General features: G+C 32.3%; 1 protein-coding gene across 1 annotated transcript in view; it reads right to left on the bottom strand.

Moving 5' to 3' along the window:
* Positions 1 to 18,168, bottom strand: part of bw (brown) — a 904,351-nt gene that overhangs the window by 117,018 nt on the left and 769,165 nt on the right. Inside the window, exon 10 of the mRNA XM_089589289.1 lies at positions 14,209 to 14,439. Within this exon, the coding sequence (XP_089445415.1) occupies positions 14,209 to 14,439 (231 nt within the window). The remainder of the gene's footprint in view (positions 1 to 14,208; positions 14,440 to 18,168) is intronic.

The raw sequence follows: 18,168 nt of genomic DNA, 5'->3' as shown, positions 1-18,168 counted from the left end.
TCACGTTCTAGATGGATCAACTTTATGGTTACATAGCATTGCACGCCCGTACTTAATGTTTGCATTGACCACAAAACAGAATGCGGAATATTAGGGTACGGTTATATGCAATATGTAATATGTACTGTATCACTATTTAAGCTTGCAAGAGTGAGTGAACTTTTTAGAGAAACAAGTTTTGAGTGCACGCAACGAATACCGCGAAACTCTTTTACTCTTACGGGCTTACATAGATACGCGGTAGGCGTGGCGCACTTCAGTCTGTCCAGCCGATAATTAACCTTCATATTGAAGAAACACGCAGCATGCAAGCATATCATCCGAAAGACGAACTAAGTCCGCAAAACTAGTCCAAGTAATTTTCACCTCTATAGAGCAGAAATTTCCAACTGTACACGCCTTTTCTTTCAGCAGAGCAGGAGTGGCTTGGTTTATGGTAAGTAGTGAATTTCGTTTTCAGAAGGAGATCAGAAAAATTTCAAGCACTTTCACGCTTTAGTTAGAAATAAAGTACGCTACCAAATATATATATATTCTCTAACTGTTCATTTTATCATCGGTCAAATAATTTTAATATTTTCTAAGTGCTACGTTTCAGAGGTTATGAACAAAATTTTTAACTGCTCTGTACGAGCTAGTCAAGTATATCACATTTTGCTGAGAAAATAGAAAATTTCTAAGCTTTGGTATCGTGGGAGAAGACGAGAGAAATAAGTACTATTCTCTCCAGTAATTATTATCAAGAAAAAGCGAAATGGGGTAATGCGCGGTATTCCTGTAAAGTTCTGAAAATAAGTAGTAAGTAAATAACTTACTGTGTAATACAACTTGACTAGAAAGACTTTTTAATACAACAGCAATACGTATGTTAAATTTATGACTTTTCCTTTCCATAAAAAAAAAGCTTTTATTTATGAGTAAAATTTTACAGCCAAGAAGAAAGAGCTTGATAATTTCTCCATGACAACTAAAGGGGTCGTTCTTTCACCTCATGACAAAAAAAACGAGACGATAAAAAAATTTTTTAAAATAAAAAAACGAGCCAAAACATAGTCAAAAAGATTCAAGATGAAAAAGTCTTGAGAGAAAAAACTGTTTTTGAGTCTGATGATGATACTGGAGAAAAAGACAGACATAGTACAGAACACAAGGAGAGAGATGTCACAGATGATTTGAAAAATGACCAAGTAGACGACGATTTCAACGAAACTAATGGTGCCAGTGATGGAGAGCTTAATACGTAATTTTAATTCTTAAACGTTTAAAACAGTTGTGATTTTAGTGTCAATTTTTTTTTTTATTTCTGAACCATTTTAATTCTTAACTGCTTAAAACATTCATAATTTTATTTCAAATTTTTTTTCTTTTTTTTTTTAACATTGCACTTTTTTTTTTTAGCATAAGATTTTTTTTTTCTTTTATACATTTTTTTTCTATTTGTGGTAAATTTGCATTTCTCATTTAAATATGTATTAAAATTGTATTGATATTATATTAACATTGGTTATAACAAACTTTGTGACGATTTCTATGCAATTAGGCAAATAATTTGGAAAACTTACAAAAAGTTGAGCTTCAACGTTTGTTACACATATTTTGGAGTGTTAAAAAAACTTTTAAGGCACTTACTACAAGCTTGTTTTAACTTCATTTAAACTTTTTAACTTTTTCAAGAAAAAAGTTTAATTTCAATGACGTTGAGAAAAACTGTCAACTAAGTTTCGCAAACGGTTTTCCAAGTTTCGATGAAGTGTGGAAATGGGTCATTGGAAACCTTAGAAAAAAGTTTTTTTCAACTTTTGCTAAACTTTAAAAAAAGATTTTCCAAACATATTTTTTGCTACGCATAGATCTATTAAATCGTCTGAAATTTTAGACAGTCAACCCTCTTTTACGTAAATATGCAATTTTTTAGAAAGGACTTTGGTTGATTGCTTTGAGGAGATCTTGGATTGTGGAAAAATCTAAAGCTTTGGATACGGAATCTAAACTATTAAAACCATTTTAAGCATTCATAATTTTTTAATAGCATCAATTAACCTTGACAGACACTTAGCATGGCCATTACTTTTGACTTTGATATATATTATTTCATAATTTTAGCCTGACAAAAATCACTGCCCAATGTTGTAATCTACTTGCCAATGTTTGGGGTAAGCTTTTTTTTGCTACCGAAAATATAGATCAGTGGCTTGTGATCAGTTTCAAGCCTAAAATTTGCTTTTGTTTCTGTGACGCTCTTCTGTTTAGCTAAAAATCATATTCCTCAGACCAAACTGCACGTTCACCCAATTTCAATAATTTATACAGTGAACTGACAATCATTGCTTGATTATGAATGAATTTCGAATAAAAATTTACTATCCCTAAGAAATCTGTAATTATTTTACATTATTTTATCTTGGGATTCGGGTAACTGCTGATTTTTTTAAATTAAGTTGATGGACTTTACTACAATGAATTTTATATCGTAGAAACCGGTTTTTTTTTATTCAGTTGTATCATATTTAGTTATGTTAAAAGTTAGTCCTGTACTTTTTAATTTCATTAAACCTTATTTGAAATGCTTGTCATGTTCCTGTTAATGTAGACTGAGCGAATATCGTTAAAAAATATATAAAACCCTTCAATTCCCAATACCAATTATTCAAATTCTCGTTGGAACCCGCCTGAAACCAAAACTTGCATCTAGTTTAATCTCTGATCTCTAGGACCATACGTTTTGGTACAAACTAATGTCGAAGTTTCTAGATCATTCGTTATGGGTCACATACAGTGATTAATAATTGTATTGTACTTGCTAATTGTTCATTTTCTGGCAAGTATTTGTTAAAACTTTTTTTTATGATAAAGGCTTTGCAAGATTTTTTAAAAACTGCTTGCAATGTGCAAGTACTGTAGTAGCAGCTATTTTTAAAAGAAGTCAGTTACATATGATGCAACTGCAAAATCAAGTACAAAGCTTGATCATTTAAAACCACTTAACCCTTGCTTTTCATAATTTTAGAATGGGGCTAGGTTTGTGAAATTATCTCACTAATGTATAAGGCAATATTCCAAAAAACGTTGTAACCACTAACCACAAAAATGACTTAACAGATTTGTTTGAATTTTGTATACTGATTCTTAACACTTCCTAAACTGTTTTCGTATGATTTTTTGTTTAATGAATAACTATAGCAACAAATACGTTAAGAGTTAAAAAAAAGCTTGCTTAGCATTTCAGTTCATCAGAATAAGCTAGGTGGCATTGAAGTTAAGTCAAAGCCATCTGCAGTTAAAGTCAGTGAGTCTGATAATAATATTTCCGAACATGTCATGTACCACAGTCGTAAAGGTATGTAAAAGCACACAGAATTTTTCCCCACACTTTGGGCTATTGCTGCTACCTCTACCTTGTGCGTTTGTTTAACATTAAATAAATAAAATCATTATACTTAGAAATATAAAGATACTTCAAAAAAAGTGTTAGCTACGACTAAGCTGGACTTACCTCCAGTCTGGCTTGAAAATATCTAATGCCCATTGGCACGCCAAGCGCACACCTACAAGTAAATTTTAAAGTAATTTGGTAGAGATTCTCAACCCTAGACGGCCAAACCTTTTTGGCCATTCATTACTCAGTGTAGCTAAGGATATTTTGAAATGGGCAAGCGACTGATGCTGACTTCCAGACTAGATCGCCATAATGACCAAGTGCCACAAAAAAATGGCGGTTTGAATGCCAACGTTGCGAGCGTAATACGTGGAGATGTCTGGCCATAGCTCAACAGGTAAAGTACTTCTTACTACAACATCAAATCAGGGAGAATAATCTTGAACAGCTTTGACAGTCACATCTGCTAGAAATATTATTAGCCTATGACTGAAATTATTACCACTGCCCCTTTATTTGGGCATCATAATTTTTTTCGTCCACTAAGTGTAAATAACCATTAATCTCGTTGATTTTTTTTTAGGCCCATCTAATGTTAAATTAAATCACCAACAAATGTGTTTTTTACAACTATTTCTGACAAATGTTGACTCAATCAGTTATCATGCTTTACTTATTTTTAGTGACATTGCTTATCACAAATGCTTTGACTTGAAAAAGGTTACCTTTTGTGTGATCGAGACGTTTTTAACTTTTAAAATAAATAAAGTTTTTTAACTGCATTGCCAAGCAAGTTTGATTGTTTTTTCTTGGATTTGTGACTGTGCGTAGCATTATTTTTCTTATATCTTATACTTTTTCACTAGCAAACTTTATTTCCTAAATTTCACAACTTGGCAATAAAAACAAGAACTTCAAGTAAGTTTTTATTACTAATAGCAGTAATATCGGTCAAAAAGTCTGAAAAAAAATATTGATGTTTTGTAACTGAGTATTACTTGCATGTAACGTTAATAAAAAACGATTTTTTCTTAAGTCTCTGTTTGAGTAAAGTTTTATGTATATTTATTTTTTAAGTACGTTTTTGAAATAAGAATTTGATTGAACAAAGTTCTAAGACATTTTAATTGAATTTTTTGTCATTAAGTTCCTATGCTTGAAAAAGCTTAAGAAATACAAAATATACCATTACAGAATCTCTTGAATAAACGGTTGTTTAGAAAATAAATAACTTTTATTAATATTTTTGACCATGGAAGTATTTCACAATAATAACGTAATGAAGTTTCATTGTACCAGGAATAACTAGAAGCTTTATTTTTACCATTTCTCATATTTTAAATCTATAAAACTCAGTATCAATATAAGTTTATTTGACTATAGTTGTTTTGGATTTAAACTTCATAATTGTAGTAAAAGAAAGGAGAAGATAAAAGAATTGGCTAATGTATAAGATTAAAAGATATGAGTTAAAATTCTTAAATTAGTCAAAAACTTTTTAAAAACGAGTGTAACACTTACTTCTTATAACAGACAAAATATATTTATTATAGAAAAAAATTAAGCCAAGCTAAAAAGAATTTTAAGCCATACCATAGAATTAATATATTAATTATGTTATAAACATTATTAAAATAAATTTTTTTGACAACCAAAGAATTTATTTTATGTATTAATCTATCAAGTTAAAGACAACTTTTCATCTCCTTTAATGAATTTTATAATTCAATTTTTAACCAGCCGAAAAATGTGGAAACAAAATGAAAACAAAACATCCTAATTTAAGCGTAAATTTTTTTAATAAATGTTATTGTTGAATGTAACATGACATGTAAAAACTTTGAAATTATAGTTGTCACGGTGCAGCCACTATGAGTTCGCGGGGCTGGGGAGAGGAGACTAGAAAAGAGAAGAGAAATGGAGCAAGGTGAGTTAAATCAGCTTGGGAGTCCGAGAGAGAAGGTTGCAGAGATTTTTAGAGCAATGTCATTATAGTAATGTCAAGAGGTTAGAAGCGCTAGCGAACTATGGAGAAGCGTAAGAACCCGGTCGAGAGTGACGCTGAGACGGGTATCCAGAGAGTTTAGGGCCTGCGTTCCACATCGTAACCGAGAAGATTGGCTGGTGGGAATGCCCACCAGATCCTTTATTGATCTGAGATCTTCTTTGAACCTGTCGACATGCTTCTTATTATCATCGGAAAAGTAAGTCTGCAAATCCGTCTTTTAGTCGAGTTTCTGCGTTGGTACACGAGGTCTGCTCATCATGTAGGACATAGAATCGTAAAAAAGTCAGCGGTCTTGGGTTTGGAATTATTCGCTCTTGATAGTTCTGGTATTTACACACACTTATGGAAACAATTATGTGTACTCTTTTGTTTCAATACGTATTTGTTAGTATTCATTCCAAGCATAAGAATTTACAGATATTAACACTCGTTTATATGTGTGATGTTCGACCTAAAAATCCTGTGGCCTCAATCCTATGCATGTTGTTCAATATTTATTTGTTCCTTACGCTAGAAATAGCCGAGTCCTTTAGGAATAAACCAATAAATCATGAGGCACACAGTGTTTGCTACACCATTGGAGGTAAGAATCGCAGGTCAGCTGATGTATGATGTATGATGTATGGTGTATGATGATGAGTGCTGTGGAGGGTTCCTGTGCCTGACAAGCCCGGTCGAAATTTCAGATGGCAGAACAGAAGAACACGTCTTGTTTCGATCGCCCCCACCCCGCACGCATCATGTTACACAGTAGAGTTATGGTAGAAAAGTTTTTTATCTTGTATTTCAGTCTTTGACGGCTGGTGAAATTGAGTATTAGTTTGTCATAAGTAATGTACCTCACTTGTATTTTTTAACATAACTGGTTTTCAATAAGATATCTTGCTTATATTCTTAATACAAATACAAAAATATACTTAAATGACTTTAAATTGAATGTGCTTCAATCTAAAATACCAAGTCATTATAAAAAGCTCATCAAAGGCAGTTTTAAGTAATGTAGAAAATCTAAGATCTCTAACATCTTTCATGTAAATCATGAATTTTTTAAACATCAAGTAAAAATTATTTTATAAAAATAGATGTTCTTAATCAATTACTCATTACATTGTGGTTAAGGATGTCCGTTTGAGCAGAAGCATTGGTATTGGTATTGGGATTTTGCTTTCTAAGACTCTTTTTTTGGCTTTTGCCATAGAAGCGACTTTTTTTGCTTTCAACTTTTTTTTTTCTCTACCCACATGGTGTGCGAGTCATTCGTACGAGCCCCTTGCAAAGTTCCTCTCAGATGACTGGGTCATCCATCCTGCTGGGTACTATTTACGGGGCACAGCGATTGTCTCAAGCATACCCCAGCTATAATCAAGATTAATGGAAAGATATTTACTAATAAACCATAATAATTTGTGCATCTTATTCGCTGTACTGACCTTTTTATAACCAACAGAGACTTTACCATGTGAGCTGGCAAGATATATTATGCACTTTCCTTCGCAAAGGAAGCTCCTGGAGGTAAAGAAATTATAATTGACTATGAGTTTCAAAAACCGGATACACACAAAGATATTTTGTACCGTAACAGTTCAAAATCTTACTGTACTGTTATAGTACGATTAAATCAGACTCACTTTGTCCAGAGCTTGTACGCATACAGTACAGTACAGCAAGGAGGAGATCGTCTGATCCCAGACGCTTGAGCTCTCAGTCGTTATTGTTTCACACACACCTACTTTTTTTGTAAATCAAGTGTAAACATCAGGTGGTTGAATAGATGTATACATCATTTATATAGATATAACTTACATTTATGTTTGCGGAGTTGAAGCGTTTGGACTTGGAGAGTCCCAACGTCTAAGCTCAGGCAACCTTGGGCCCTTGCACTTCCGCCTTTTAATGCTGCGCTGTACTGTAAGCGTACAAAATTTGAGTAAGGTGGCATACATTGCCTATACTGTAGGAGTTTAGCGATGTATTGAACTTCAGCAACACAACCACTCATACATCTATGGTACAAAAGCTACCTCCGTGTGAGTGGTATTTCAGTATCCTGGGTACTTATCCCATCAAAAAAGCCCAAGAAAAATATCTCAAAATTTTCCTCAGAATTTGAACCCACGACTACTCAAGTATCTCTAGCTAGGAGGGTAGCATGCTTACTATTAAGCCACCGAAGCTGTTGTACAGCAGCATTAGTTTCCAAATTAAAATGGGCATCATTTTTAACTACGAATATATCGGGACACTATTAAGAACACAGTAGTTTATGAGTGTAATCGTACAAACAGCGAAAATGTAAGTGAGCTGCAAATGCTGCTTCATCGCACTGTTTAAACATCTTATTTTCTACAGTTTTTTAATGAAAGTCTCATGAAAATCTTGCATGTATTTGACTTGTATATTTTTTCACTTAAATTATAAAATTGTGACAATGTCTTATGACAATTCAAAAAGGAAGTTTTCAAAAAAAGATTGTAGCACTATTTTCAGAGATAAGTAAAGAGATTGCTAACGCCAATACTGCCATACAAAACGACTTTTTGGCACTAATTAAGGTGACCCAAAGCAGCCAGTCGTTGAACTGGATTTTTGGAGAGTGTGAGACTCGTATCGAACAGCGTACGCCTACGAGAAAAGGAGTGGATTCGCGTGAAAATGAGCATATAGGCGCTCATTTAGGAGACACGTCAAAGGGGTTTACCGATTGTGTGCCTACGAGTAGAGGAGTGGAAATGCCGATTATAGTTTTATTGCTGAGCGCACAACCAAAGCAAACGACAACATGAGTTTTTCTCTTTTGACTGAAACTGAGTTTTTGCTATATATATTTAACTGACTCTTGCTGTCGCTGTTGCTTCAACGATGTCCATAAATCTTATTTAATAAGATCATGGAACTAAATGATTATAATTATATGCACAGACTTTTGATTTCAAACCGTATTTTTTTTATTTTTCCCGTACGTCAATATCTATTTTGAAATTCAGTATTATTTTGCAAAAATGTTGAGCTTTTTTTTTTAAGGATGGCAGTTCATCTATAACTACTAATTTATTATTTTTTCTCATCATTATTTTTATGAGCTGTATGACAAGCTCTAGAGGTTTTTAATGTATTAAAAATATACTTATTTCAACGTATAGAAAAGAAAGAGTTTGTGACAATATTTATAAATTTTAATTAAACATAATAAAAGAAATAAACCCAGAACAATAAATTGCATGAAAAAAAAAATCTGCCGACAGTTGATATCAATTTTTAGATAGCAAAACAATGAGATCAGTGGCATAAACCTTAACCATCTTAGCTATCGGAAATTTGGGTGAGATAGATATTGAAGTCGCATGTATACATTGAGAACCTCCAGAGCTTGTCCTACAGCTCATAAAAATTGTGATAAGGAAATATGATAATTATGGTAATAAATTAGTAGTTATAGATGAACTGCCACTGTTAAAAAAAAATAACTGGACATTTTTGCAAAATAATATTGAATTCCAAAATAGATATTGACGTACGGGAAAAATAAAAAAAAATACGTTTTGAAATCAAAAGTCTGTGCATTCAATTACGGTTATTGAGTTTCACGATTTTATTAAATAAGATTGATAGACAACGTTGAAGCAAGGGCGAGAGATAGAGTCACTTAAATATATGTAACACAAACTCGGTTGCAGTCAAAAGAGAGAAACTCGTGTCATCATTTGCTTTGGCTGTACGCTCAGAAATATAGCTATAATCGACATTACCGCTCCTCTCTGCGTAGGCACACGTTCAGTATACCCCTTTTACGTGTCTCCAAAATTTGGGCCTATATACTCATTTTCACATGAATCCACTTCTTTTCTCGTAGGCGTACGCTGTTCGATACGAGTCTCACACTCCCAAAAAATATGCGTCCGGTTCGACGACTGCTCACAGTGGGTCACCTCGATTAGTGCCAAAAAGTCGATTCACATCGTAGTATTCGCATAAGCAATCTCTTTACTCATCTCTGTTATTTTGGTGATCACTAAAAAAACTTTCATAGCAAAAGCAGAAATACAATTATATATATATATATATATATATATATATATATATTAGTGTTGCTGAAATTAGAAAAGAAATAAAAATATTTTCACAACTGAGACAGACTTAAAATACGTCAGGCTATGTTGATGACACAGTAACACAATAAAAGAAACAGTAAATGAAAGCAATAGTTTAAGGTAGTTCACTCAGCCCAGTGATACTCCACTCAACGAAATGGCATGAAGATCATGCTGTCTTGTAACCGTACAAGAATTAGTTGATAACCTCTGTGCTCTTTTTTTGTTCACATGTTGCGCAGAATGACAAAATAAGAGTTCTACGCATCTGTCAGCATAACGCTCTATAGCAACTGTAGCCTCTCTCTTACGTGGCTCATATAACAAAGCAAAAAACTACGTGATTTAGATTAAAATATCTCTAAATCTAGTACTGATTACTGCATTTAACAAAATCACATCTTAATTCTTGTTTTGTAAACTGTTACATACTAGTTTTTTCAATTTCTAGAAGAGATACTTTTTATATAGTTAGATGAAATATCAGTTCTTACGTGTGTTTCCCATATACTCGTGTGTAAAAAGTGTCAACTTTGAACTTGAATATCTTGAAAATACGTACCGCTTGCTACCTAAAAAAAAGTATTACAATATCCGTTGAATTCCTAATAATTACGTACTAAAAAAAATCAAGTCTAGATGAAAATCAATTTTTTAAGTGAACTACTTTAAAGCTAACAAACAATAATGCCATTTGAGGAATGTTAAATCCTAACAGTTTATCAAAAGTTTCTTATTCTTACTCAAAATTTTCCTACAATTTTATATCTATAATTATGTAAAAAGTTTCCTACTTTTTTTATTTTAACATATTAAACTACATGTACATGTAGTTTTACCTATTGTTGGCTTAAATGGCTAGTACATGATATAAATTGTTGTAAATATACCAGCAGTTTCATCACTCCTTTCATATCATGTAACGAAGCAAAATTGCCTCCAGGTTTCAAAATGCTCTCGCTGATGCAACGTGTATACAAAAAAGTAGAAGGTCGAAGCTTCTCCGAATTTGATTGTCTTCGGGATCTGTATATACGCTGAGAAGACGAGAAGAGGATGCCAACGGATAACCAGCTGAGATGCAGAGGTACAGCAGCGCCAGCGGAAGAAGGAGAGAGAGTGAAGAGAAAGGGTGAAGCCATAGGACGAATGACCCACTCGAGGACAGCGGACGACATCACGCTGGGTTGGACTCGTGGACGTTTGACCAGGAGGTGAGGCTAGAGAGAGAGAGAGAGAGTGTAGTGTAGACAGTGTGAGAGAAAGAGAGAGTGGCATTGTCGAGCAGAGAGAGAGAGAGAAAGAGTATGGTTGTGTGTGAGATTGGGGACGGAGTGTGCGTGCGTTCATAGTAGTATGGATCTAGGACGAGCATGAGCCCCTCCTGGTCCAGGACGAGCTGGACGTGGTCGACGTATGCTCACGGCTTGCGTGTTATGAGGCAGAGTCGTTGCAGCGCAGTCCAGAGGATGAGGTAGCATCGTGTCGTGTATTGTGAAGAGACATACTGTGTATTTGTGTTAAGTGTTTTACATAAAAAAAAACAGTAAACGGTATTTGATTGTGCGTTAATTACAAGTTCTCTCCTGAGAACGGGAGAAGTCTTGCGCCAATCTCCATTTTTCAGGAGCAGAAACTCAAGAGGTAAGAGGGACAAATGTGATGAACGTGATCGAGATTTGGCAATGCTGCGTCGGTGCCTCTTTTTGTTTCAGGTCAAGAAGCAGTGTTACAAGCGCATGCAGCTTTTTAAGTGCAAATTTAGATGTTGTGAGCCTAAATAATGTTCTTATTTGTAGATAATTTTTCTATTGTAAGTAATTTCATACAAATGAGATACATAATTAATAATTGTACAAATGAAGAGGTATTTTACTTTTTTTCAGTTTATTTTGGTTATTGTTGTCACATAGTATTGGATATTTGAAGATTATCAAAAAGTAGTCTGTTTTTGTGATTTGTTACGCATACATATTATTTCAACCAGTGTATACTTTTTTGTTTTCGTTGCTTATGCTTCAGAATTGTCATTTATAAAATCTTCTTTTGCACAAGAGTTTTCCAAAAAGTTTAATATTCCTTACAACATACGGAGATATCACAATTAAAAGATTATGAAAAATTACTGAATATTAAGAAAAAAATATTGTAAAATCGTAATATATTATTTATTATTAAAATAGCAAATAAAAGATCCCTAATGCAGCATGCATATTTATTCTATTTTTATTTCGAATTATAATGAGAGCTTACATTGTATGCTACATTAAAGATTATTTAAAGGTTGTGTAAGTAGAGAGTCATCAGCTATAAGACTAAAGATACGGGAACCCTCAATTTTTGTACATTATGCCTGGATTCTTAGAGAATATCTTTTTAAGGTAAGTAAAAACCTAGCTAGCTCATCAGTAAACTTACGGTTTATTTCAAAACGTTTGTTAGCCTGGGATGGATAGTATGTTAAACTGATTCCTCCATTAAATCTTATAACGACAACGGTATGCTTGGTATGATATCTACGGAATATAAAGAATACCCAATAGGATAAAGTTGTCTTAGAATAACTGTGCAAGTGATCCACACGACAGACTCGCATACTTAGTGAAAAACGAGGAAAACTGAGGAAAAAAGGTTACAGATGATACGTTACAGGTGTACGTACGTGATGATAAGGTTACAGGTGTTACTAACTTCAAAATCGTAACAATGTACTAACATTATAGTATCTGTATTAAACGTCCATCCATTACACAGTTTTTTCATTCATTATTCAATCCTTACATCTAAGTTAGTAACACCGTACTTCACATATCTGATACAGTAGGACATAGATTAATATAGATTCTTTTATTTATTTTTTAGGGGTACTTATAAGAACAAGCTTATGTGTATTATTGATAAATTACGTGTTAAGTAATTACTTATTGTAATGTCTGGTAAGTAATTTTTTTCAAAACTTTATGTTTTTTTTAGTTTTATGACGTCCAGCACTCAACATTTTACGAATGACATAATACAACGAGATTATAGCACAATACTAATTTCTATCATACTGATTTTCCATTAATTTTTCATCTTGACAAGGGATGAAAGTTTTTGTTCGGCTCAATGTGGTAAAAATAATTTTTCCTCAACAATAGAAACTATTCACATCACATTCTTTAATTACAAACGCTCTGTCACGCGTTAAGTCAAATCTAGGTCCATATCAGACATTACTATAGGTTCTTACACTGTGTTTATTGATTTGCTTAATACCTCCCTTAAACAGTATTTCAAATAGTATATAAATTCATAAAATAGGGTAACTTAGAATTGCTGACAATCATTAGCTTAGTTAGATTTTCAAATTGCGTTTCTAGATTAATAACTGATATATCTAGGACACCTAAGGGTTTTAGTTTTTCGGCATTATTATTTTTCTTTCATCATTTATGATGCTTCATTAATTTTTCAAAGTTATTCCTTGCCTGTTGTCAAATTGCCTGCAATATGACAATGACATGAAACTCTTTCAGACTTACTATTTGACTGAAAACGCAGCATAATTAAAGTCTAATATTGTTACAGAATTAGATTTACTATATTTATTACACCTTAAATTGATTTGACGTAAGTGTGTTGTCATGTCCATTTCAAAATTATTAACAGTAAAGATCTTTAAAAATTTGTTTTCAAACAGCCCATTTTCTTATGTTTATTCTTTTATTGATCCAGACATACTTTACTGTGATAACTTAATATTATTTAACTATATAATTTATGTAACTTAAAAATTTTCTTGGCCTTATCTATTACACTACTATAGATAACCGTAAGCCAGACTCAAGTTTAAAAAAAATATCTTTTGATTTCGTTTATCCATTAGCGCTCTATAATCTTATCTCCTTCCTTAAATGCAACAAAGATTTTTGTAAGCATTAAGAAAACTTAATAATGCTAATGGTTATATTTTAATAAAACTTTGAACTTAATATCAAGATTTTTTGGCAAATCTTATTTTTCTTTCATCAAAAGTTTGTTCAACAAAATAGATTTTATCTTATTAACTGTTCTGTCATCATCCATACATTAATCACACTCTTCGTTACAAGTCATATTTATTACCTCCTTTTTCTATTAGAAAATGTTAACTTATCTAAAGTCGACTACTTTTCATGTAATGCAAGAGTAACACATGCTTGAAAAACAATTTGATTAATTTTTCTTGCTATCAACAGTTTATCAAAATTTTAACTCTATCCCTGAGTTATCTTCTTGTTACTTTAACTAACCAAAACTAGTATCTTATTTCAAAACAATTGATCCGTATGTGCACTACGTATTATAAAAGGTTCTTTTTTTTACTACATTTGTTTTGAAATGTTATGATCGTTAAAACTGTGCTTACTGTTTGCGCACTTAGAGTTACTACTAGATTGAAATGTAGTAACATTAATGAATACTTACTTATTTAGTCATACTGATATTGTTGTAATGATATTCGTTTAACAACTTAATGATATTTTTATGTCATACATCATATTCTTGGCTAAAAAGAGGTTCTTAATGATTCAGTAAATATATTAAGTCACCCAGAGAATGAAAATTAGGTAGGCTTACCATACTCGAATTAAAAGTTAACGTTGATAGTTAAATTAAGTCAACAAGTACAGTATTCAAACTTGTTTTTTCATTTATTTCACTAAGTTATAAATAGCATAACGAAAGGAATTGTAAGAATGTAGATTTCTTACCGAAACAAGTATTTTACTGATGTAATAAGGAGCAGGATTGTATAATCCATCTGCTATTTCTCTAAGTAGCAATGGCAGCTCATTAGGAAACGTATGAAAGACAGCATAGTTAAATGTAAATATTGTCTCAGTAATAATCAAATATAGCAGACCTTGGATATTTTGAACTCCTTTTTGATCTATATAAATTGTAATCCCAATGTATGGAGTACTTAAAAGGAGGCCAATTAGCTGAAAATAAAAAAATTGTCGAATCATTTTTATTGTTTACTCATATTTATAATCGTTCTAAAATTAATATATGTCAGATGACTTAACATCAATAACGATATTTAATGAATTCAAAAGAAATCATACATTAACTTTTTAACAATTATCTTAACGTTATTGGGATAGAACAGTTTTAAATTAATAAATTTATCCTAATAAACAAGTTATTCTTTAGACATTAAAAATAAGTAAATTATGTATGATCAGAATAGAGCTTCACAATTTTATAGTATAAGTATTTACTTGAAATATATGTGTTATATCTGCTACTGTCTTAACATTTTTTGTGCATATATGAGGCTTACAGACAGCATAAGCTCTTGCTACGTGATAATGATACGTATATCAAATCTTTTTCTTGTTATCGTTGTATGATGACGTATTATTAAAATTATTAAAGTTGATTATTCTTGAACCAAAATTTTTAAAAATTTGTACCCAAAGCTGGCAATAAAATCATTGCATATATTCTGAAATACGATTAAAAATTTACTATAGCTCTTAATACGGTTAATTCTCTTAATGATTGCTTAGCTTCATAATTTAGTACCCAAATTAGTGACGTCACTATAGAATTATAGGTGAGGGCAGATCTTATTAGTTGCTACTTAGTAAAAGAATATATATTTTTTAAATTTATGTTTATGACACACCACTTACTGTGTGTTTTGGTACTGTAAACGATGATCTCAAGAAAAAGTGTAAGGAGAAGTTGAAAAATTCTAGCAACGCAGGAGTCTGCTAAAAAAGTATAGTTTAACTGTGTGTTTATGTGTGTAATGAAAAGAAAAGAAAAGGAAGCATGCCAAATTATACGAAGGGTCTTCGGGAAACGAAAAGAATTAAGGTTACGCTGTTATTCCGGAAGATTTTGAAACTCCCTAACGCTTACTAGCTTTGTAGTATGGTAGAGGTTTGACAGTATTGAGGACCAGTAGAGATGTGTGTACGTAAGAATACATATAGATAAGCATAGAAGTAAGGTAGTGGAACATATAACAGCTAAGGAGAGACTTGACAGGACAATTATGACAGAGTAGGAGACAGTAGAAAGAGTAGTTAAGAGTAGAGTTAGTGTAGAGTATGTAGAAAAAAAATATAGTAAAAGACATTGCAGTGCTCCAGAGCCAAAAGATAATAACAGTTAACAGAGTAGCATAGTAGACAGCAAGAGAACGAGCAAAAGGACAAGGGTTGCCAAAAACAGGTCGTTGTCAGCCAAGCTATCTCCACAACTTATACGGACCTCGAAAGGTAACTAATCGATGAGTGAGAGGTAGGGTAGAAGAATAGTGTCATATCAAAATAATGTAAGAGAAAAAATAGTGAGTGGACAAGTGTGTGTGTGTGAGTGTGTGTGCGTGTGTAACCTATTGTGAGGGCCATGTAACTGAGACAGTGCTGGATATATTTGGCCATTTTAAATACCATACAGATCATAGATGTCACAGAATGTATGTGGGATTTGTATTAGTTATTTACATATGAGCAACTATTATCAGAAGTAAGCAGAAGGTCAGCTTTGAGAAAGACGAGAGATACATATTTTTATCATTTTACTGAAAATGGTTTATTTTATGTTCCACTTAATTACAACATTGTGTGAAAAAATATAGATTTAGAAAATGTTTTAATTCAACAAGGAAGGGTTTCTGCTTTAGTTACAACAAAATTAGAATCATAAAAAAGTATCGCAATTATTTAAAAATGTGATAATAGATTAAAATAAGTGTTACAAACATGTATTTTACTGAGATTTTCTCTATTTTAAGGAGACTTATAAGAAAAATACGTATTTGTTGTCTGTAGGGTAAGATCTTATGTTTGCTTTTTCTTATTTTTTGTCTTTTTTTCTAAAGAGAGCTTGCAACAACTAAATTTTTAAATCTTTCAAGTTGACTTTACTTTATTTCTCTAAGATCTTGAATAACCAGACATACATTTTTGCAAGGTTGTACGCATTTTCGAGCATATTGCATATTTATACTACACATGTGTAGTAAAATGAAGGAAAAATACATATTTTATTCATTTACTCAGGCTCTTCCTTCACGAAAGTTCCCAAAGAGAGATGTATCATTTCTTGTAGATAAAAATCTACTGAATCTAATACTGGCCTAAATTATATCTTGAATGGGTCAAAATTTTAAGAAATCTGAGTTCAAAGTCATAACTATTAGCATGTGTTCCAATGGGTCAGCGTAAAAAACAATTTGTTTTAATTTATAAGAAATCTAACTGAAATTTCCCAGTAGACTGAATACATACGTTTTGTAGTTGAAGTCTTTATCTTCAATATGCTGCATTGAAAATTGGGTATAAAAGACCATTTGAGCAAGATAAATAAATAAATAAAAAGTGTCCAGGAGGCCACCTGGGTAGCAGACGTACTTGTTCACTTACTCACGCGAGTTTTCAAAAAGTTGAGAATCGTATAGCTTAAAGTTTGTACGTACCTATCATTATTTTTATTAAATAACAAATATGGAGTGAAATAAGTAGTGGTATGTTAAACATAGAAATTTTATTCTTAGTCATATAGAAAGGTGGATTACAAGGACTGACATCTATTGTTTATCAATTAAATGATGTTAATGACATATAGATACTAAACACTATATAGGTAGAGTAATAGCAGAAAGGCATGCAAACACGAGACATACCCATAAATTGAATCGCTATACTACACTGACGCAGATGGTGTACCTGTATGCATTAGACTAGTCAAAACAATAATTAATTTTTCGAACAAAGTTAAACTACACACATAAACATTATTTTTCCCATTTGATATGTTATTCAAAATATCATGATGACTAGCAGCCCCCCGTCTCGGCTTCGCCCGAGACTTACTAAACGGAACACCGTAGTGTGTTGACATGTAATGAGAAACGTTTTCAGTTAGAAATTTTACATTTATTCCTGTCACTTGTTAGAAGAAAAATCTTCTTACTAAGAACATATTTATTTGCAATCCATACAGTTTATTTGGTCAAATAATAAGCTGTAAAAATTAAAAAACATATAATTATGCTGAACAGTACCATGCGTTCCTTATGCCATGAAATAATCGTTAGCCATAAGGAGCGGTTGATTTGCAGTTTCTCGTAATTCACGGAAATGGCCATTTTTGAAAGATGTTAGGATTTCAAACTCCCAAAAATATATATTAAAAAAATTTTTTTCTTTCTCATCTCACAAATTTATTACCACAGCAACAAAGTCCTGGAGCTCAATCTATACATTTCTTATTGCTACAAAAATACAAATATATTTTCAATTATTTAAAAACCTGAATTTAGATTTTTGAAGATTGAAGAGATTACGGTGAGGGTAAAATGAAAAGCTGATCTCTCACGTAATGGATTCCTTATTTTATGATTTTAAGGCTGCTGTTCCAATCTCGATAAATCTTCTGCGTCAGTTTCTTGACCCTAAAATTGTATTCATTAGATAAATCCGAAGTTTTCCTTCCAATTTATCCTCTTGCAACTTTTGTGACACCTAAAGGCTATTTTCCGTTAATTTTGTTAAGTTCTAATATATTTGTTGGCAAGGTAATTCGATGTCCGATTTCCCTAAAAAAGACCGGTAAGTTTTTTAAGTAAACTCTTTCTTGACTAAAGTTTACAGCAATTGTGACTGCCTGGATACCTCAGGGTGATCTTTTCTGGCCTGCTGTTGAAACCC

Source organism: Copidosoma floridanum, unplaced genomic scaffold (assembly GCF_036245765.1).
Source record: "Copidosoma floridanum isolate Cflo_tuat_1 unplaced genomic scaffold, Cflo_Japanese_pri ptg000008l, whole genome shotgun sequence".
Taxonomy (NCBI): Eukaryota; Metazoa; Arthropoda; class Insecta; order Hymenoptera; family Encyrtidae; genus Copidosoma; species Copidosoma floridanum.
Note: the sequence above shows the minus strand (reverse complement) of the source record. Positions and strands in the feature narration are given on the sequence as shown.